The 21575-nt window shown below is 40.8% G+C and overlaps 3 protein-coding genes across 6 annotated transcripts; 2 read left to right on the forward strand and 1 right to left on the reverse strand.

Moving 5' to 3' along the window:
• Positions 1-153: 153 nt before the first annotated feature.
• Positions 154-12863, reverse strand: LOC148343503 (calpain-1 catalytic subunit-like). 4 transcript variants are annotated; one of them, XM_088305889.1, is made up of 24 exons: positions 12763-12862; positions 11973-12014; positions 10954-11077; positions 10823-10893; positions 9224-9293; positions 9010-9128; positions 8322-8455; positions 8062-8236; positions 6524-6598; positions 5794-5879; positions 5408-5482; positions 5181-5341; positions 4875-5044; positions 4137-4148; positions 3843-4051; positions 3715-3760; positions 3577-3624; positions 2950-3007; positions 2813-2874; positions 1468-1536; positions 1269-1347; positions 1015-1131; positions 420-472; positions 154-352 (listed from the first exon to the last, which is right to left on the reverse strand). In XM_088305889.1, exons 3-24 carry the CDS (start codon positions 11057-11059, stop codon positions 326-328), a joined length of 2022 nt encoding a protein of 673 aa, XP_088162015.1. In that variant the 5' UTR covers positions 11060-11077; positions 11973-12014; positions 12763-12862; the 3' UTR covers positions 154-325. The 4 variants fall into 4 exon arrangements, with proteins under 4 accessions (XP_088162015.1, XP_088161928.1, XP_088161869.1 ...); XM_088305802.1 differs by lacking the exon at positions 11973-12014 and having other exon boundaries at positions 12763-12863; XM_088305743.1 differs by having other exon boundaries at positions 10823-11077.
• Positions 12864-15550: 2687 nt separating this feature from the next.
• cd93 (CD93 molecule) lies at positions 15551-17383 on the forward strand. The gene has a single exon (XM_088306402.1). It carries the CDS (start codon positions 15710-15712, stop codon positions 17381-17383), a length of 1674 nt encoding a protein of 557 aa, XP_088162528.1. The 5' UTR covers positions 15551-15709.
• Positions 17257-19886, forward strand: LOC148343505 (thrombomodulin). Its single transcript, XM_088306537.1, has 2 exons — positions 17257-17405; positions 18630-19886. The coding sequence occupies exons 1-2, from the start codon at positions 17380-17382 to the stop codon at positions 19813-19815; spliced, it is 1212 nt and encodes a 403-aa protein (XP_088162663.1). The 5' UTR covers positions 17257-17379; the 3' UTR covers positions 19816-19886.
• The last annotated feature ends 1689 nt before the right edge of the window (positions 19887-21575 follow it).

Below are 21575 nucleotides of genomic sequence, written 5' to 3' on the forward strand. Positions count from 1 at the left end.
TCAATTTGGATGAAAGATAAGATCCAGGGATAATGCCAGATGGTACTTGTGAAATATGTTTAATGATAAAACCCTTTTATGACGAATCTATGTATAGTGTAAGGACACACAACTGATATATATATATATATATATATAATTATTGAATAAAAATAGTAATAAACAAACGTTTTCTTTTATTACAGATATAATGAAAACCAAAGAATAACTGGTGGTCAACCTGGCACCATCAAGAATGGAAAGCAAGCATAGCGATTGTTTTTATAGTCTTTTATGTGAAAATAATCACGAATAGCCCTGGTTTTCGACTCACTCCTCTTGTTCTTCAGGAACACATGGAAATTTGCATCCACTGAAAAATAGAAATCCATAATTCAATTGTGTTTAGACATCCCCGGATGGCACACGGTGTTTCATACCTCAGATTCAGGAAGTGTCAAAGTCATTCCATCAGAAAAACGTTTAAAGACTTCTAAGTAGGGAGAGAGAATCTTGGTTAAAGATCAGAATACATTATGTGAGATTCTGATACACACTGGGCCCTATTTTCATTCCAATGCAATTCTCGCACGAAATGCAGTCGAACTGTGCGCAGGGGTGGAGTTTTCTTTCTTTTGGAATTTTCCTAGACAAGCGCATCTAGAAGGGTGTTTGTGCCGTTGTGGCAGGGAACGCAACCAATTTATATTCCAGCTAATGGAAGCATCTCCAACCATTCTCTTTTAAATTCCACCCAGAGACAGGTGCACGGCCTAAATGGCCTGTTTATGAAAATTGCCGTTTTAACGATGCCTGCAATTAACAGTGGTATAGACTCATACTGAATGACACTGAAATTAAATACAAATAATATCATAAAATAATTTGGACCACTTGTGTCAGGCAAATGCTTCATAAACTGCACTCATGATGACTAAAAATGTGCTCACTGTAAATAGCATGGACTGTTTAGGAAAATGAACAAAAACAGTGTAGTGCAATCCTATGATGAGAGTAATATCAGAATCCACCCACTTTTCATACAGACAAGGCGAAGAGCTAGCGTGATGAAGTTCTCCATTGTTACGTGTCCCGATGAAGTCCCATAGCGCACACTCAAGATTTTCAACATGTTGTTACTGACCCTGATTCCTGATAACGCACAGAAGAAAGAAAAGTCATTGAATGTTAATACCTGGAACTGAAGACATAAATTGCATCAATCTGATAATGACAGCCAGGTTATCGATGAACATGGTTTTTAACAAAATATCCTATCCTCACCGCACCTAAAGTATCAACGGCATTCCCCAGCTCACTTAGTGAAAGCGTTCCGTTTGCTGACACATCAGTACGCAGGAAAACATCCTGGAGAAAGATATGTAGAGTTGAGCTAAATCAAAATTGATCAACAATTTCAGTATGTCAAATCAAAACAAATAGTTTATCCGTTTACGTTTTACTTAAAGTAAATATGGATGCATTTACCTTGGACGCAACAACCTTCTTCCATAAACTATAGAGTTCACCAGCATTCAGTTTGCTGTTGGTAGTTGTCTTTCCAAATGAATGTCAAGGTGTCAGGCTGGCACACGTTTCATTACTCCGTTTAATATTAAAAACATTTTTTAGCGTGGACTGTATTTTGTTATGTTGTTGCATTTGTTTCTGATGGCACCAGAGACTGGAACAAGAAGGGCAATCTTATCTGTCAAGACATACAATGCTCAACATGTCCATCTGGATCATTTTCATGAAAAAAAAAAAAAATCTCCCATGTCAACAATGCTATTGAAATGTGAAATGTGCTTGACGGGGCATTTTCAATGGAGGTTGTTTTTGCCTCCAGCTAAGCCCCGCCCCATAAATGACATCACATCGTTACAGGAGTCTATCCTGTTCCTTTCCACTCATTGTGTGTCGGAATGTTTTGTCAGAAAAAGTTTTTGTTTATCCATCACTGTTCCATTTGTTGTATCAGTTACTTACTTGCCATCATGTCTCCATTTATTTCCACCTACCGCTTGAATGAAGCCTATCCATGTTTATTTTAGGCAAGAGGCTGGGTACACCTTGGGTCAGTCTCCAGTCAATCACAGGGTACGAAAAGGCAAACCTTCACATTGTCAATCACATCTATGGGCAGTTGATTTTTGGATTGGTCTGAAATGCATGATTTTGGAATATGCGGTAAAGAACACGCACTCAATACAGAAAGGCTCAAGCCAATTAAATCACGATCCTTTTGACTGTAAAACGGTCAGCTAACCAAATATGGAAAGGCAAATTGTTTTGTGAGGTTTTCAAAGGTTGACGTGAGCCCAAGTAGAGATCTCGACATACATTTTGAGGCTGGTTGGTCCAGCTACTTTGACATCATTAGCGACGTATTTACAATGACTTTGAAAGGACAGACTATGATTGGTCTCTGCCGTGACTCGGAAAACAATGTGTTTATTAATATTTGTCGATTCTACTCGTTGACCTTTGACTGACTGGTGGCCAATCCTGGGTGTAGCCGGCTGGGTTTGGCATCACCCGTGACCCTGATCAGTTACATTATTACTGTGAATTGGAATGTGTTGAGTTCCTACTAAGGTGTGGAATCCTAAAGTAATAAATTGATGGACTTCAACACTGGTCAATGCCCTCATTTAACAATTTAGGCGGGCGGCATAAATACATACTTCTTTCCTCACCTCGAGTACATATATACGTTTTTGAACCAAAATGTAATCAACATTGGGCTGGGGTACTGCAGGATGTGTCGAGAAATTATGTGTTCATTATTATTTGTTTTGTTCTGCCTAAGAAAATAAACAAAAAAGGATACGCTCATCATAACAACCATGCTGCGGCATGCATCAATACTGAAGCCCCCGGATTTTAAGTCTCCTACAAAAACAAAACAGCATATTAGACCCATACAAGGTCATTTCTTGGCATTTGTGAAAATGCTCCCACATTTACCGTTCAAGACTTTATCGTTGAGGAGCTGCTGCAGCAATTCGGCATCCACTCCATCGGACTGAAATGAAATAAGATACTGTAATGTGAGATCACATGTCAGCTGCGCACTTTAAAAAATACGGCAATAATATAAATTAAGATCTTTTTATATTACAATAAAATATAGAAACACAATTTAATTGCGATCCGTGATCATTCCTTTTACCACACTCATGATGAGTGTGTGTGTTTGGCATGACTAAAGGAGGGAAAGCAAATGGATTCGGGATGACCTGCCTGCCACTGACGCTTGCAAAACAAAAACATGACAATGTTATGATCACTACTCCATCCAGAGTTGAAATAGATGACGACATGAAACGTAATGGTGTGCCAAATGTCAGTAACGGTTTAAATCCTCATGCCAACAATGAAGTAGCACATTGAAAAGAGCCACACACACTCTTTGACGGACATGTTAGCTTGTCGTTCCCGATGGCTGGTAAAAACCGGCACGCCTCAAAAGTGGGCCGATTTTTTTTTTTCTGCTGCAATATAATGCAATGACAATAATATGTGATCAACATTAACTTCACACTTTCCAGTTAAAGTCAAATGTTTGATGTGACGACAGAATGCAGGAATTACCTTGTCAAATAATTGGGGGAACAAGTTTCTCTTATCAGCTTCTGTGGTCTACAAAACAGTTTGTGTTAAATCCACTGGAAATAATCATAAAAATGTGGCGATTTCAAATTGAATCAAACGACAAGTTTGGTACACAACCTCTTCTACTTCTTTGTCTCCATGGGTATGTCCATCAGACGTCTCACTGTGGGGATAGGATTTTGTAAAGGTGAAGGCCAAGAAGGGAATGGAAGCGCATATTTTGGGTAAACTCCCAAGAGACTTACTGGATATGGGCCTCTGCCTTGGAGAGGATGGTCAGGATGAAGGAAGCGGTCTCGTTGGGCTTGAAAGTTGACGGTACAATCAGGTATTCCCCCGGCTCCAATATGACGAGCTCCATCACCTCACGAGCGTTTACGTAGTTTTCGGTCTGCACGACCGGTTTGCTTCTGCTGAAGAAAGATGCTGGGAACTTCCCTCTCTGCACCTTCAACTGTAATTCAGTTTAACGCACATGATAGTTAGTGTAAAGCACTGTCGCAAGATCAGATGCATGATACTGATTGACGTATACTCACTTCTTCGGGTACCTGGGAATTCATGAAATTTGGATCATGTTGGGGAGGAAAAAAATCGTTACGCATCTGTGAAATAAAATACTGTACAAATATAAGCAAATACAAATACAGTGGAACCTCCAAAATAAAACTAAATTTCAATGAATTCTCTTGACTTGCAATTTGTGCTCATAAATAATTTGTCAGAATCTTCATCTATTCACATAAGCGCAGCAAATTCTGCGCTGTACGTTTCTTGACGAGTCGGTCACTTGTGTTGAGAGGCCAGGTCAAAGATGCATGGACTGTATTAAATGACAGTGAGTACAGTGCAAGTATCATATATAGCTGAGGGTGGCATCTTAGTTTGGCCCCAGGCTAAATCTTTCCTAAAAATTCTGCTGATGCCGGTGGTGATGGCCAAGGACGCCTCGGAAATACAACGGCCAGTCGGCAAAATTTTTGCTTGAATTTACCACCAAACAATATTTAGATAAATTCGGCTCCACTTTGGAGGGCCCACTACAATTGCCGACAATTTATGAATAAGGCCTTAGAGTCAAGAACGGGACCATACCAAGATAGCGGCTGGAGGGTGGCGGGAAAAAAGGGTCAGGTGCCCAAGCTGTGATTTATTTGTTTAATTATATCTTCGGAACTATTTTGTGATTTTGATCTTTTGGCTCAGCAGCATTATTTCCGTATATTTCGCATATTTGAATAATGTCAGCATTAACATTCAACGTGCTACTTACTGACCGCAAAAACTGAGAATCCAATGTGGAGATTCTTGACCAGGGCTCTGTTTCTTTTGTCCGGCTTTTGCATGAGCGACACCAGCATGTTTTTCCCCACTTGTTCGGAAGCGCATTCACTGTGAACTTGGTCAATACTGACTCTATACTGTGGATTAGTCCAGAAGCTCTGCTCTGTAATGGAAACAAACCACTTGTCAATTTGTCCAATGCTTGGTGATTGTTTTGCTGACCAAAAACATCTGAGAATGTATAGGTAGGTAGGTGTAGGTGGGTTGGTAGCTATGCACTCCAAATATTCCAAAAGTACCCAGGTTATTCATGCATCCTCCAGCTGTTTTCCCAGCAAGCCATCTGCCCTCAAAAAAAGACGTCTTCCAATGGCAGGACGAGTTTTCATCAAGGAAGTCGGGACACAAACAACAGATGTCAAGATCACTGTAAAAGCTACAAAATTCATCCAGGCTCATCCTGTGGGAATAATTGTTTGTTTAGAATCACTGATGAATATTTTCACTTTGATTTGAAGCCACTTACCAAAACTCCCCATTGTCAACCACAGAAAGACACAGAGCTCGTTCTTGTGGGCTCACAGTTTTCCACAAAGGTGACCTGGCAATTTGGAGAAGAGGCATAATTTAGAACTGCTCACTCTTCAACAGAGAAGATGCAGCCACACATTTACTTATTATTGGATTAGTACAACCCATACCGATCTCTCTACGTTTCATAGAAGAAAGAATCCTTTGGTTGTTTATACTCTGAAATCTAAATAAATATCAGCCGCTAAATGACACGTTTACGGCAAAAAAAAAACAAGATAGTTTTACATCAATGGGCAAGCGATCCGGATGATCACTCAATAGCAACTGGTCGGTGCAAGGGACGGCCCAGTGTGTGTGCAGTGTCCGGACGAGACCTACCGATCACTCCAGTCTCCATTCCACTCTCCCCTGCCCCAGGGGTTTAACAAACGCACCAGATTTACTGCTTGACCGTGACTCATCATCTGTTCCATAAAGCCAACAAAGAACACCAAATGTTAGTTAGCATCCTGTTTGATGCACTCTCAGAAACTTCGAACCCTAAATGAAACACTTATGGACCACACTTAATACAATACAATACAACACAATTTTATTTATATCGCATTTATAACAGCTGGAGCTGTAACAAAGCCCTTTCCATATGGTGTATTATAAATTAGCAGGAAATAAGAGCACAAATTAAAACACATGTACAATAGATACCATAAGAACAGGAGAACAGCGACAGTTGAAAGTCGAAGTTGAATCGAAAGCTAAAGAATAAAAATATGTCTTCAAACAGATTTTAAAAGTGGACAGAGAGGCGCGCCTTGCCTATCATTTAATGGGAGGTCATTCCATTGGTAGGACTGGCAACAGAAAAGGCACGATCCCGCCTGAGGCTGCGCAGACCTGAGGCAACAGGGCAGTTGCATAGGTGTGGAGGAGTTCAAAGAGGTACGCTGCGGCGAGGCCATTTAATGATTTGAAGACAAACAGAAGTATCTTAAAGCGAACTTTAAAGTGCACTGGGAGCCAGTGAAGAGAGGCCACTGAAGTCAAAATACTATATGAGCTTTCTGTTTCAACGTACATGCTCATTAAAACACAAGTCCCAAGAGTTTACCTGTTTGACCCCTGTGACTGTGTAGGCGTGGCCTTGGACCAATCCGTTTGGCAAAACAGTGTTGGCTGGAGTTTCCTACAAGTCACAGCAAGCATGTTTTAGGTAATCACATAATACACCGTGACAGAACAGCAAAACAGCATTTTTTATGGCTCCTTACTTTCTTATTTTTGACAAGATGTGGAGTGACAGACTTTGCCCTGATAGCAATAAATTAATCTTATCTTAAGCTTTTCCTTTATGTGCAAGCTTGTTCTCACAGTGTGAATGAAGCTGACATGTATGATCTTGAAATGCCCTGGTCTAAAAAAATTCAGCCCTAAAGATTTTTATTTGTTCAACCTGTCTACATCTGATTTGAAGATTCAGAACCATTCATACCGTGCTCAACATACAGTAAATGAGTAAGCCACAACTGATTTTTAAAAAAAAGCAAAAAAAACTTCCCTCTCAGATGCAAAAAGTAAAGACGTTACACCGATGTCACCAAACTGGACATCCCCAAACCTCATCTGCACCTGACAGTGGAAATTCTGTCCATAAAGGTTATGAACAGAATCTGTGACAAACGGCACTGTTGGCAGAGTCCAACCCTCATTGGAAATGAAGCCAATTTACTGCAGACAATGTGGACTAAACTTTGATATTGATTGCCAGGGTTGTACTCCATACTCCCGAAGCACCGTCCATAGAACTCCCTGAGTGACACGATCTCACGCCTTCGCTAAATCCAGAAAACTCTGGTAAACTAGTTGGTTGAACACCCATGCACCCTCAAGGACCCTGACCAGGGTGTAGTGCTGGACCATTGTTCCACAGCCTGGACGAAAACCACTCTGCTCCTTTTGAATCTGAGATTTAAATTCCCAAAGAACCCCATCTTTGGCTTCCTTGAATTAGAACATACCAATGAGGCTGAGGAATGTGAGCCCCTGTAGGCAGGACATACCCACTGGTAAAAAGGCGGACGATCCTTTTCTGCCAATCCCGAGGCACTGTCCCATGCCTCGTAACATCCAGAGCCTTTGGGAACTCTGGACAGATCCCATCCATCCCAAAGGCCTTGTCACCAAGGGGAGTTTTAACCACTTCAAGCCACAGAAAGGACCCCACCTCACAGTCCTGAGACTCTGCTTCCTCATGGGAAGGCACATCATAATAGAATTATTCTCCACAACAACTTCGTCTTGAGTCGAGGTCAGCAGTGCCCCATCTCCACTAAATACAGTGTTAATGGTGTACTACTTCTCCCTTCTGAGACGCTGGATGCCATACCAGAATTTTCCTCGCTCCCCAACGAGTATTTGCCTCTGCGACCACCAAAGCTGTTTTGAGCTAGGCTAGCCGATGACCAACCGGTGGCTCTTCCCGAGCAGGAGCGCTCCTCAGGAACCTTTCCAAGGACTCCAAAAAGGTTGGGTACTCTGAATTGTTATTTGGTGCATAACCACCTCATTAAGGTGACAGATCAGGCAGGGGTCGAGGTTAACAAAATAATCATAATATGGAATTGTCTTGTGTGATAGATTTGTGCTTACCCCTTGAGGAGTGCCGCATCCCATCAGTGACTTAGATTGTCCGGCTCTGCACATAAGCTCCCAAAGGTCTTGGGGAGGATCTGACAGCTTGATACAAATGTGAACACCACCTGTGAAGTCCACCAACGCCTCATCCGGTGTTCCAGAACTCATGTCTGAATAGGAACCACACACTCTGACACAAGTACATTGGACTTACTTGCAGAGACCACAAAACTAAATCGATTTTATCGAAATTATTTACATAGATATATCTGTACTTTGCATAAGCTTTCTCCAACAAAGCAGGCCAGAATTCTGTTTGGTCTTTGGACCTCACAAAAAGCAGGTTTCCGTTGATTGTTGGGAGCTTGTCGTCGATGACAACATCCACCCATCTGCCAAATCTCCAGAACTGAAAGGTTGTGAGAGATGAAGTCATCAATGCAATACTTGTACTGTTTAGTTTGCAGCAAATGTATGTTTAAATCTCAGTTTGTTGTACTTTCCTCCAAAAGAGTCTTTGTAACAATGGACATAGGATATTTCAAGGTTGCAAAGGGCTCACAATGAATTACTTTGCACCACAGGATAAGGATACGCCGTCATGTGGTACAAGAAGACATGCTAAGTTACTGCTGCTATTTTTTTTCCTCAGATTTTTTTATGGCTAAGGCAATATAACTATGATTATGATTAATTATGACTTAATTTATATTGTATAAGGATAGGTTAGCGAGACTGGGTTTAAAAGAATTTGTGTTACATCGCTGCCTAGAACAGAACTACTTTGTAAACCTTCCGTATTCTGTTCATATTTTCATTCAAAACTAAATGGAGAATGAATAAAAACATGAATTGAAATATTTTTATGAGCCACTTTACTGAAACACATGCACACTATGACTGTATGTTACATAAATACAAAAGAGAAGTAAAAATATGTTACGTGTATTTATGTGTATTTACCCGAAAGTGAAACAGTCCACAGTAGTCCTTAACAAAGTTTTGCTCAAGAGGAACAACATGCTGAAAAATAACTTTCTGGAATGTCAGTGCACCCAGAGATGCAAGAAACCAGCAGTTTCCTGAGAGAAGACGTTTTTGTTGAGTGGTTAGGAAGGTGGAGCAAGTTCCTGGAAGCGATTTAGAAACTGCATTGAATGAAAAGTCATTTTCTTACCAACCATGCCTTGACCAAAGTCAAACCTTGAGATGCCATCAACAACGAAAGATGGATTGGGAACCAATTTCTGAAACAGACATGGTGGATAAATTGTGGTAATGACCAAATGTTGGACAATTAATAAATGTAATTAAAAGACCAGTGATGGGCATTTCGTCGCTGGTACGGAACGGACGGACGGACGCTGGTTTTTGGGGCGGAGGACGAGAAGTTTTTGATAAAGGCCTATGGCGTTAGATTTATGCCACAATTATGTAAGCGCAATATGTAATACCGCGTACAAAAGTGAGTTTCGCGTGTACGTAATGTACAAGCCCCAATGGCGTAAGATTGTCAAATACCGGAAGAAAATAAAAAAATAAATAAAGAACAATGTGAGGATGTCGCCCATTAAAGTTGAAGTATAGTTAAAGGAGAAGGATTTGGACTTTTTGGTCACAATTTGATTTCACTTGCAAAACATTTTATCCATAGACGTAAACACCTCAAGGCGAAGCCCCACATCAACAGTTGAATGAATGACCTCAAGTTATACAAAAAAATCTTTGCATGTCAAGACGAACAAAAATGCCCACAGACTATTTATAACGAAACGTTTTGCTCTTCTTGATTGAGATCCTCACACAGCCAAACAGCCAATCAGAATTAGCCCTAGTGTCCGACTCCTGATTGGTTAATAGTTGTGGCACAGTTATCACAGTTGCTTATCACACATTGTGCGTACGCGTGGTGGGTCTTGTACACGCAAAACACATTTTGATACGTACAAAACATGTTTTTGTACGCAGTATTTGACATTACGCTTACGCAATTGGGGCTTGTATGCGGTATTTCACGTTACGCTTACGTAATTGTGGCATATATGTAACGCCATACAGGACGGGCTAAGTGGGTTTTTGTCCGTCCCTTTAGGTACTGCATGCCTAGATTTCAAATATTTGCACTCAGAGCAGAACGAAATCTTGTAAGGTAGTACTCTCTCTCTCTCTCTTTCTCTCTCTCTCTCGAGCACTCCCAGCATGCTTTGCGGCACTAAGGATGTAAATAATAGCATTTAAATTGCATGTTCTGTGTCAATTATATTTCTTGAGTATTTATTTTATTGTTTAATTATTTGCAAGTATGCCTAGCTATGCTAAATTCAAGGATGAAAGCGCTTTAAAATGACGAAGACGGACGGCGGCGGAGGCCGATTATTTTTATGAGTAAGATGTCGGATGGAATAAGGGAAAGTGCCCATCTATGGTTTTGACTGCGCATTTCAACAAAGAAGGTCCAGTGCGTGTGCTTCAAGACAATTACAATGTACAGCCCATAGTTAAAGGACACATTCAAACCGTTAGAAACAAAAACTTTCTTCAGGTACACCCAAATGAATAAAAATGGAAAGTCTGAACTTCATTTTGGTGTAAAACAACTTGGACTTTGACCGAAATTGCCCAAAACTGGAACTCATAATTGCTGTGAATAGTTAAACTTTCTACATTTGCATGATCATTGAGCTAAAATGTTACTTTTTACCTCTACACCTGTAATAAATTATATTCAAGTTTTGAAGGTCCACCAGGAGTTTTTCATTAAAAAAAAAAAGCTTACCCCTGGTCTGAACCATTGCACGTTTTGCAGGTCCGCAGGTTTAAGTATGCCATTGCCAATGGATCTTCTATCTGGGGGGAACATGTCATCGATGTAGCGTACTTGGCGGTTGAGACAATACGCTTTCAAACCTTGATAGTCTTGTTTGAAGAACACCTCTGGGTTATTGACAGTCCCATAACCGTCTCCGTTATGACGTGCATTCAGGATGCTCATGCACACGCCTGGAGGAGGCATTTCTGTTTTGACTTAGCTCTGTTAAGAAAATGAGTTTTAAATGATTAGGGGAAACGTGATGACGGCAGTAGTTTAAAACCGTAGTTACACTTTGGTGCGGACGAGGAAATACTGTAGCTTGCAGGCAGTCAATCTGTCCCTCGTTTAATATGTTTCACTATCAAGGCTCAACTCTGAAAATATATAATCAGTATAAATGTGTATATTTTTCATTAAAGCTCATATCTCACTGAGTGGTGAGTGCTTGTAAGCATGGCAAATTTAGGATTATCCTCAGGGTTCGTAAGAGGTTGCAAAGATTTTAGCAGGCAGTTTTTACCTTTCCCAAACATTTTTTTTCTTGTCGCCGAGATATTCTGAACATGTTCAAAATGCATTATGGCAGTGCTTCTCAATTCTTTTTCTGTCACGCCCCCCCTACCAAGATGAAGCTGCTGTGCACGGACTTCGATATAGTACAAATAAAGCTCATACTGCTGCGGTACACGATAGCTTGGCGGCGAGTATTCAAGTCGCGGCAAAAGAAATTACTTCCGGGACAACGAGTGACAGGGCAGCACTTTTTTTTTGTTTGTTTAATCAGTACTGCATGACCTTCTGCGTGAACTAGGGGGCACAAAGCGCATCTTTGGCGATCTCAAATTTGCGTAATCTGAGATTGCAATTTCGGTCCCAAAACCATACATCGTTCAGCCGTACTAAAAAAAGCATGTTCGCCAGGTTATCACGCGCCCCACTCAGCATTGCACCCCCACTATTTGAGAAACACTGCATTATGGTCACAGTTGAGCTACAGCCTATCCCAGTTAACGCCAGAAAAAAATGGCTTGAACCCCAGACATTCAAAGAGCATATAGAGACAAACAACCATTCACACTCACATTGTTTTAAAAGCCAAAAAAGGTTGACCTACATGAGGAAGCGGCTTGCGCTCAAACTCTAAAGTTCCACCGTACTTGAAAACAGAAGAGGAAAAGTACATTATTCTGCTATAAGTATGTAAGCCAAAAATCTTTACAATGATGACCCTTCTTCAGAACTGTAATTAAAACTCAGGCATCTCTATCAAAGTGTGGGGACATTTTCGAAAAGTAATCTGTCTCTAACAGTGTAGAAGCATGTTGAAACACAAACATAATCCTTGAAGCAACTTTGAATTTTGAGTCCCTGTCAGCGCACCGAGCATTTCCGCCCGAGAGCACATTAACCTGTCACTAATATGACAAGATGATTGAACCGGTTTTATAGTTCCAAGATTATTGAGCAGATCGTAGGGTTATGTGAGGTTAATAAATAATTTCTGATCTCAAATTGGCCACTTGGATGCATATATGTCACTCATGACAACACACATTGCTGCGAACCATTTTGCAGTTAAGAAAACAACATCCAAGTTATATGGTGGTGTCATTTGCAAAGCAGCATGGGAGATGTTGACGATCAAGCTCAAAGTCACTCCTTTAATCAATTTGCTTGGGCAACGCATGCGTATATCTACTTCAGAGTGAAACTTTACACATACAGGTTTAATGACATCCAACATCAGCGATGACGACATGCTGCTAGTCAACGTCACAGCAACGAACCGAGACTGAAAGCTCACTTTAGAAATCATGTTGTTCAGTTGCTGAAAGAACTTTTTTTTTAAATTAAAGTTTAAATGTTACTAAAATATTATATTGTAAAATCCTAAAGTAACTCACCAGAGCAGACAAGTTGTGTGTGTGTGTTGTGTCTCAGTGAATCAGCATGTATTAGAAGGTCAGGTTTGTCGTGTTATATAATACCAGCACTTCCCTGAGGCTAGACAGCAGTGAATATGTTAATCTCTGAAGCACCACCTCTCGCCATTAAAAAAAAAAAATGCAATCCGCCTTTATTTTGCTGACATGTTGTTGCATGGTAAAAAATTCTCACTGCCCTTGCTTGTTCAAGTTTTCGCAATAGTTTTTTTTTTTAACACACAGAGCCACATAAACAAGCACAAAACAAATAATTACTAATAGACAACACTACAAATTTCAACCCACAATGTCATCATATATTTATTGAGTCAAAATGATTTAAATTAAATAGTTCACTTACATTCCCAAAAAACCTAAGGCTCATCTAACAACACCTCTTACAAATATACAGAATAAAATTTCAGTTATAAACAGGTTTTGATTACTGTAATATAAAAGAAATGGTAAAATACATTAATACAATAATCCTTGCTGCTGTTTCACGAGAAACCAATCACCCCGCCCCCCCCACCACACACACACCCTTCTTTTATTGTTACTTCTTGGTTGTCACGCAATGGTATCAAACCTCCACGTACAGCTTAAAAATGTCAAGAAAACAGACCACTATAAGCTGTTGTATGAACTTTTACCAGTAGAGGGTGCTAACAGACATAAAACTGCCAAAGAGGTCTACTTACCGACCCACTTTCTTTGCACCACTGCAGCGCTGTAATTTGAACAAAACCTATCAATTTTCCCCCATAAAAGAGCATCCGACTGTCAACATCTTATTATTCTGCCTATTCAAACAAGTTATTACTATGGAGGACTGAAAGTGCCAAAATTAAATAAATTAATACACCATGAAATGTTGAATTCAAATTGTCATTAAATGTTTCAATTATCAATTAAATATGGAATTAAATAAATATATGTGTAATTAATTAATTAAATTACCAATGATAATATGTAAAAATGATATATATAATTATTTCTGTATTTAATTGTATTTATTCATTTAATTTATTTTTCCCACCTGGCAGATGCTACAGCAGCATCAAAGTCAGAACAACAAGTCTAAATAATTGTTTCAACCCAAATTTCATCAGACTCCTTGAAACCACACTGCAGTATTTCTTTTTGTAATGATGCTTACGTGAACATTTACATTGTGTGATATCTATGCAACCTGCAATACTTTAATACTCAAATGCATGCATTGTTGCACTTTGTTTCTTTTTGCACAACCTAGACCTTGACTACAAGCGAAAAGATTCGAATACACGTCCCCATTTTTAAATGTCATTGTTTTTGACAAGGTCATGTTTACACGCCGAGCTCCCTTTTTTCCTTCAGTTTTTCTCTTTCATATTTCAACTTTCTCGTTTTTCTCATGTGTTGGACCACATTCATTTTCACAGAATAACACACCAAATCCGAGTGTTGCATGGGAATTTGTTAGGTTTGGCCAAACTACAGATTTGTTTTACATTTCAACGGCCATCGAGGTTTTTTTTTTCCTTTTACAAGAAAGATGTTTGCAGTGTGGGTGTGTCTAACGTAAAATATATGAAGAGCAATTAAAATGTAAATATCGAAGAATATATTAAACAATACCAATGACTTTCATTATCTATGAGAGTTTTCTACTCGGATATATTTATAAAGACGAATCGCAAAAGGACAAAAGAGACTGCCAATGTGAAGCAGTGGCACATTCCATTCCCATTGTTACGGTGAAGTCCAAAATATTTGTTGGACATCAGCAAATTTAGCTCCACCCCCGCAAAAAGTTGTGTTAAAATAAAGCTTTTGTAAATAGACACTTGAGACACCTCAACAATCTATTTAAAGTATTATTATTAGACACCTAACAGACCCATTTAAAATAAAAAAATGAAGCTTGAACATGATGTTGGATGTGCTATCAACAAAGGGTAAAAGCATGGTCAATGTTTCTTGCTTTTCACTGACCGGGCTTTGGTAGTCTCACTGGAATTCCTGCCATTGTCGTTGGCCATCCGCTGAGTTCAAACAAACACAGGAACTGTTTTGATTCAGTGTTCAGACCACTGGGAATATTTTCTAACTCCTGTCACCTGGAATGGAAGCTTTATTGTACATATGTAGACTAAGAGTGCCAATTATAAAGGCCCTTGACCTTGAAGTGGTGGGCCCAGAGTCATTTTCATTTATGCAAACCTACATCCTGAGCAGTTCCCCTTCTGCGATATTCAAAAGTGCCAAACATTAAAAAAAAACTTCTGGCTCATTATTTGGCAAGCAGTAAGACATTGTCACCGTTCTTTTCCATTTGCAATTTAGTACTAAAGCCTTTAGAAAGTGGGAGGAAGTTAATTATTGGTCCAAACGAGGGCTCCTGTTAATAAGTGGTACCTCGTCATTTTTGTCAATTGAATTTGTCACATTATTTGTAGAAATGAATTAAGGCAGATAGGAAGGGCAAATGAGGATAACGTGAGACAGAACCTGTTCTACTTGTGGAGTGGCAAAAGGATTTCAGTGGCCACAGATTTTTCATCTCCACTTTCCAGTCGTTGTGTCACAGAATCTCTGAGGTCATATGACCCCTGTGTGTTCATGCATTGTAACTCACTACAATTAAGGGAGTCAGCTTAAAAAGCCTCAAGACCGCCGGGGCCGGAGACATCTGGAGAACCAGTCAAAACACAACGGAGTACGCCATTGTTTTCCAGCTCAAAACGGAACTGCTCAGCACAGGAGAAAGAAAGAGCTGCTGCTAAACATGGTTTCCGCCTTTAGTGGTCCCAAACAGGATACAGCAGCATGAACGTTACTTTCAGAGCCACCCCACTTTGCTGCAAACAGCCAACCTCATGTTGTTCCCATTTCATGAGAAAACTCTCAAGGGGTACCTGTGAAATTATCGTGAAGCGCAACTATGCCACAGATCTTTCTGCTACTACTTCTCATCACCTGTTTTGGAGGATTTAATGGCGTTGAACATGAAACAATGTGCACTTCCAATGCCTGCTACACCGTCCATATGGAGAAGGTGAGCTTTGACAAGGCCAGTCAGAACTGTTTCCACAATGGAGGCTACCTAATGACAGTAAGAGACAAAGAAGAAGAGGAGACTCTGCACTCGCTCCTCTCGCTGGTCCAGAAGGATAAGAGCCAACAATTTTGGATCGGATTAAAGCTACACAGAGGGGACTGTGTGTTGGCTGATAAGCCCCTCAGAGGCTTCAAGTGGGTGTCTGGGGAGGAAGAGTCCCACTACTCCAATTGGAAAAAAGAGCCCGTGGACACTTGCACTGAGCGATGTGTATGCGTTAGTTATACTTCCCCTGATGAGAATCGGCTGAAATGGACTGCCGGAGCTTGCAAAGGCCCTTCGTTTTCTGTGTGTAAGTTTTACTTTAAAGGAATGTGCAATGCTCTGCATTTGTTGGGCTCTGGACACATATCATACACGCCCGCTTTCTCTGAGCGGCCATTCCAGAACGAGATGAAATCCTTGCCACTCGGAACATATGCAGAAGTCAAATGTAGTGGAAAGCAGTCGCACTTTTCTGTGTGCATCCAGAGTGATGACAAATATCACTGGACTGTACCAGGTCCGTTTTGCCAAGCAGAACATGGAAAATGTGCACACGACAATGGCGGATGCGAGCATATGTGCCAGGAGGACTCCGATCGGGTTCAATGCCTCTGTAACGAGGGCTACGCTCTCGAGGACAATGGGCTCTCGTGTCGGATACAAGACGTGTGCGGCGGGGACACCTGTCAGTACGAGTGCGTCGTGGGAGAGTGGGGACCAAGTTGCACATGTCCCGACGGGTTCAAATTGGAAGCAAACCAGCGCAACTGTTCTGACATCGATGAGTGCCAAGAGTCACAGTTATGTGGCGTACACGCGTGTATCAACACACCAGGCACTTTCACGTGCGCATGTCAGGACGGCTTCCGAATGATCAACGGCAACTGTCGTGATGTGGATGAATGCATGCATTCCGAATGCACACACGATTGTCTCAACACTGCTGGATCGTTCTCTTGCCACTGTAAAGAAGGCTATACTTTATCAGAAGACGGCTATTCATGTGTGGACATCAATGAATGCGTTACTGAGCGCTGTCGCTTTAAATGTGTCAATACGGAAGGAAGTTTCGTCTGTGTATGCCCAGGGGACTTTCAAGGGCAAACCGCTGGAACCAATTGCACTCCACATGAGACAAATCTTACATTAAATGAGTCAGTGGGCCAGGAAACACAAGTCCACATCCTTGACTTTGTATCCATGACGACAGTCGCTCCCCTGGGAACGCCCACTCCCACGGATATGCCGCACATGGTGACCACGCCCCCAAGCAATGCGTCCCTGTTTGCAAGTGCCATGCTGGGCAACTCCAGAGTGCTCATCTGTGTACTCGGCTCAGTGATTCCTTTGCTGCTTATAGTCACTGTGACGTTAACGATTGCCATTGTGCGATGTCGTCGATCGAGAAAACAAGCAAAGAAAAGTGCAACGGACAGTTATTGTTGGGTTTCCTCGGGTTTCGATCCGCGCTTAGAAAAACTCTATGAGTCCATCTTGACTGATGACCTATGACCCGATGGAGACCGAGTGTGAAGTAAGTTAAAAAAAGGGCAAATCAAATCTATTTGTGTCACAAGTAAAGTAATTCCACAAAATAGAAATAATTAAGCGTGAAAAAAATGATTTGGTATATTTGACAAAATTATAGTTTTTGCAAAGTTAGATTCTGCTGAGTGACAAACACGGAATTTTGACGTCATATCAAGGCATCTGTGGCAGAGCTCACCATTGAGAGTTTATCAAGCCAGTCAAAAGTTGACTCACTCGTTTTTTTTTCTGGTGGAGCGCAAAACACAGCAATGACAGTTTTGGCTGTCACTTCAGCCTTCGGCAAAGCTGTCACACTTCCATGTGGCGGGACGGAGCGCTGTTTTGATCGGGTCAGGGAGCCTTAATTGGAAGGCTACCTAACCCGATCAACTGTTTTAAGACACGTCACACTGAATTGTGAGAGCGCTGAAGAAGGCTAATCTGACAGCCGAAACTGTCAGCAAGGTAAGTTTTTGTGTCTTGGTCTTTAATTGTGTATACAGTGTAATTTATCGCAACGTTTATTTATATCAATTATCTTTATGTGATTCTTTTCATTCAATTCATCTACGCAGCTCTTGTCACTCTCGCGTTCTTTCTTGTTGCTTACATGCAAAGGTCTGTACATGCACGCGCGCACACACACACACACACACCCTGACTGACCAAAATTATGACAACATCCATGATTTAATAACCGGCACTATGAGAATCATAACAATAGTCATCCATTTATTTTTAATACTGCAGTAAGATGATGGGCGTGTTGGAGCCTATCCCAGTTGAATTCTTGGGCAAGAGGGAGGGGTACGTCCTGGACTGGTTGTCAGCCAACCATAGGATATATATATATATATAGAGAGAGAGAGAGAGAGAGAGAAATATATAATTATACATTATATATTAAGAGCCTCACGTTCACATGAACAGCAATAGTCACTTCAGTATGTTTAACCAAGCAAGCATGTTTTTGGAATTCGGGAGGAAGTAGGAGTAGGCTGCTCAAAGCAAACACCAAGCAAACAAGGGGAGAGCGGGCAAATGTCAGATTTATTATTACTTGGGTTTTTGTTCATATTACCATTGGCAGTCGTACAGCATGTCTGAACTTTGTGTGTAAAATAAATCCGAGACAAGAATACTTTATTTTGTTCTGAACATGTGTCCTGGCAACTGAAAAACACAGTCTTTATCTCATTTCCTTCCTGCCTCCGCTTTCCTTCCGCAGTAGTCTGCAGAGCTGTGAGTTTGCAGTGAGCCAGACAACATTTGAAGATGAACTACAGCGCAGCAACATGGCCTGCTTGACTCTCCAGGTGCTTGCCACATTGTCTCTTATTTCTATGTGCTCTGTCAACACGTGCTTTTGTATGCACCATGCGGGCACTTGTCGGCCTTTCTGTATTGGGAGCAACTGCTTGGTTGTCAACCAAGACAAAGTGGACTTTTCAAAAGCTGAAGAAAGATGCCGAGCCAGGAAAGGAGCACTAATGACACTTCAGTCAGCAGACGATAAGAGATTACTTGATATTGTGATGCAAGAACTAGGTGGAAACTTCTGGCTTGGATTTTATTTACCGACTGATGCTTGCACCAACCTTTCACTTCACATGAGAGGCTATGAGTGGACGTCTGGGAAACGGCACAGCAACTTTCTTCCCTCCTACATGGCCTGGAAAGATGGTGTTAGAGTCTGTTCTCCGAGCTGTGTTTCACTTTCAAAAGAGCAAAAGCTCAGAGAGTGGCCATGCTCCGATGAAATCGACGGATTCCTTTGCAGAACCTCCCACAAAGATGCATGCCAGGCACAGGAATTATCAGATGCAACATTTTTTCCGAGTTCAAAGGGCTGCTCAGATGGTCCGTGTGAGCAAGCGTGCACTCCTGTAAAAGACGGCTTCAAATGTTCCTGTTTCCGTGGATATGCACCGGACAGCGCGGATCCCAGGAGGTGTAAAATCCACTGTGCGCAGGACAGATGTCCTGCCATCTGTGAGAAAAACACTGACAGTGCCTGCTTCTGTCCTGATGGCTTCATCATAAATGACAAAGACTGCGAAGACATTAATGAGTGCTCGATGAACGAATGTGACCAAGAGTGTAAAAACACATTTGGCAGTTTTGTCTGTGCTTGTAAAAAAGGTTATGTGCTAAGACAACAGGTGAGATGTGTAAAAGCAGTCGATGAACATTTTGTCATCACCACTCCCTCTGTCAGAGGTTATGTTAAGCCTAACAATGACACTATAAAAGGGTCCTCTCTTTCCGCAGGCACGTTTATTTGGCTGTGGATTTTAGCAGCTTTGGCTGTGGTTGCATTTATTTGTGTTGCAAGATTTTTTGCGCTCAAGCGCCAGAAGCGCAGAGAGGCCAATCCCGACCAAAGGTCAGTTCCTCCAGTGGAAACTACTTAGTGTGTGTATATGTGTGTGTTTGTGCATATACATATACATATATACACATATATATATATATATATATATATACATATATACATATATATATATATATATATATATATATATATATATATATATAAAATAGCGCTGACATGCGATTAAACAAGACAAGTGTATTTATTCCATATGTATGAAAAATTAAAACAAATTTAACTACTGTGGGTTGCAAAAGTATTCATCCCCATGCACAAAGCTCAATTTCTCGGCACAGAACAAAGTAAATGTGGGTTTCACCTGTTTACATGAAGGTCAATAGCACAAACACAACAATTCCTCAGCGTTTGTTCATATGTGTTCTTGACTAAAGATGGATTGCATATGTCTGGATTTCATTGTTGCAAAAGTATTCACACCATTGCACTGACCTAAGTTGTTATTATGAGTCAAAAATGCTTGCACACCATCAAGTATTGCATCACAGTGTTACAGGCCTGTATTTAGTCATCCGTGACTCGTATAGGCTTGATTACTCCCTATAAATTGTGCCCAATAATCACCTGTCCACAGTCATCCCATGCTTGTCAGCAGAAAACAGTCCAAGAAGCTGTCAGAAGACCTCAGAAAGAAAAAGAAGCATAGAGATGGACAAAGCTATGCAGCTGATGCAGATTCATCAATATGCCAAAAAGCATAGTTGCATCACTGGTCCAGAAGTGGAAGCGCCACGGTACCACAGTGAACCTCCAAAGAACAGGGCATCTTCCAAGATCACGGCAAAACACAGGAGGAAACAGTTCAGGGAAGTGAGAGCAAAACAATCACGGAAAAGCTTGCATGATCAGGATTTCCCATGCATTGTAATAAATAGCTATGACGTTTCAGAAAATATTTTGACCTGTTGCTCAAACTAATCCTGAATTCATAAGTATTTTATGTGACAAACAGTATTATGATAATGGTTGGATAGGTGAATCTATTATGATGATTAGGATTACTATGATAAGAGTATGTTTCGTTCAAGCCCCACAGGCTGGTTAAACTGGGAACGAAAGCGATGTTCAGCCACAGAGTGACACAGTTCCATTTGAGTGCCACCTCTGGCGCGCCGGGCTCACGGACAATGGAAGCAACTCCCTGACATGGTTCGTGGAGGCAAGGGCGAGCAAGAACGCAGCCTTACGCGACGCTCACTGAACGGCTGCCTTTGCCATAGGTTCAAAGGAAGGCCAGCGCGGACGGGACAAAATGTACGCCAACTGAAATTGATCAAAATCTGTGGATTTTCCACAAACGCAATATTAATCTGAATACCGTGTTTTGGTTAACACATAGAAAATATTGTCAAGAAAATTTGACTTCCCCTTTAAACTCGTGTTTGCCCCACTGAAAATGTTCCTCGAAAACAAAATGGTGTTTGCTGTGATACATAACGTGAATTTAAGAAATAAAAACTTGATTATATAAAAGCAGAAAACAAATAGTTCATTTGTCATTTTTTTGTATTTTTCTCGTTTTTAAAAAATCCCTTTGCTTCAAGTCTGTGCAATTAACCTGAAAAAAAATAATTGTCATCATTAGAAAGTTGCTCCTCAAATAAATACCTTGAGCAAAACTGCCCAGCAAAGAGAAAATAAAATATTTAGAGTCTTGTGCTCGCAAATAGTAAACACCTCTCGATTAGTAAGTTGAACTTTGGTAATTGAGACAATTGTCCAAATGGAGAAGATAGGATGTAATTTAGTGAAGTCATTTAAGACACGCACTTGTGAGAGAAC

This window comes from Idiotropiscis lumnitzeri, chromosome 1 (genome assembly GCF_059441095.1).
Source record: "Idiotropiscis lumnitzeri isolate Australia: NSW breed Sydney's pygmy pipehorse chromosome 1, RoL_Ilum_1.0, whole genome shotgun sequence".
Lineage (NCBI taxonomy): Eukaryota > Metazoa > Chordata > Actinopteri > Syngnathiformes > Syngnathidae > Idiotropiscis > Idiotropiscis lumnitzeri.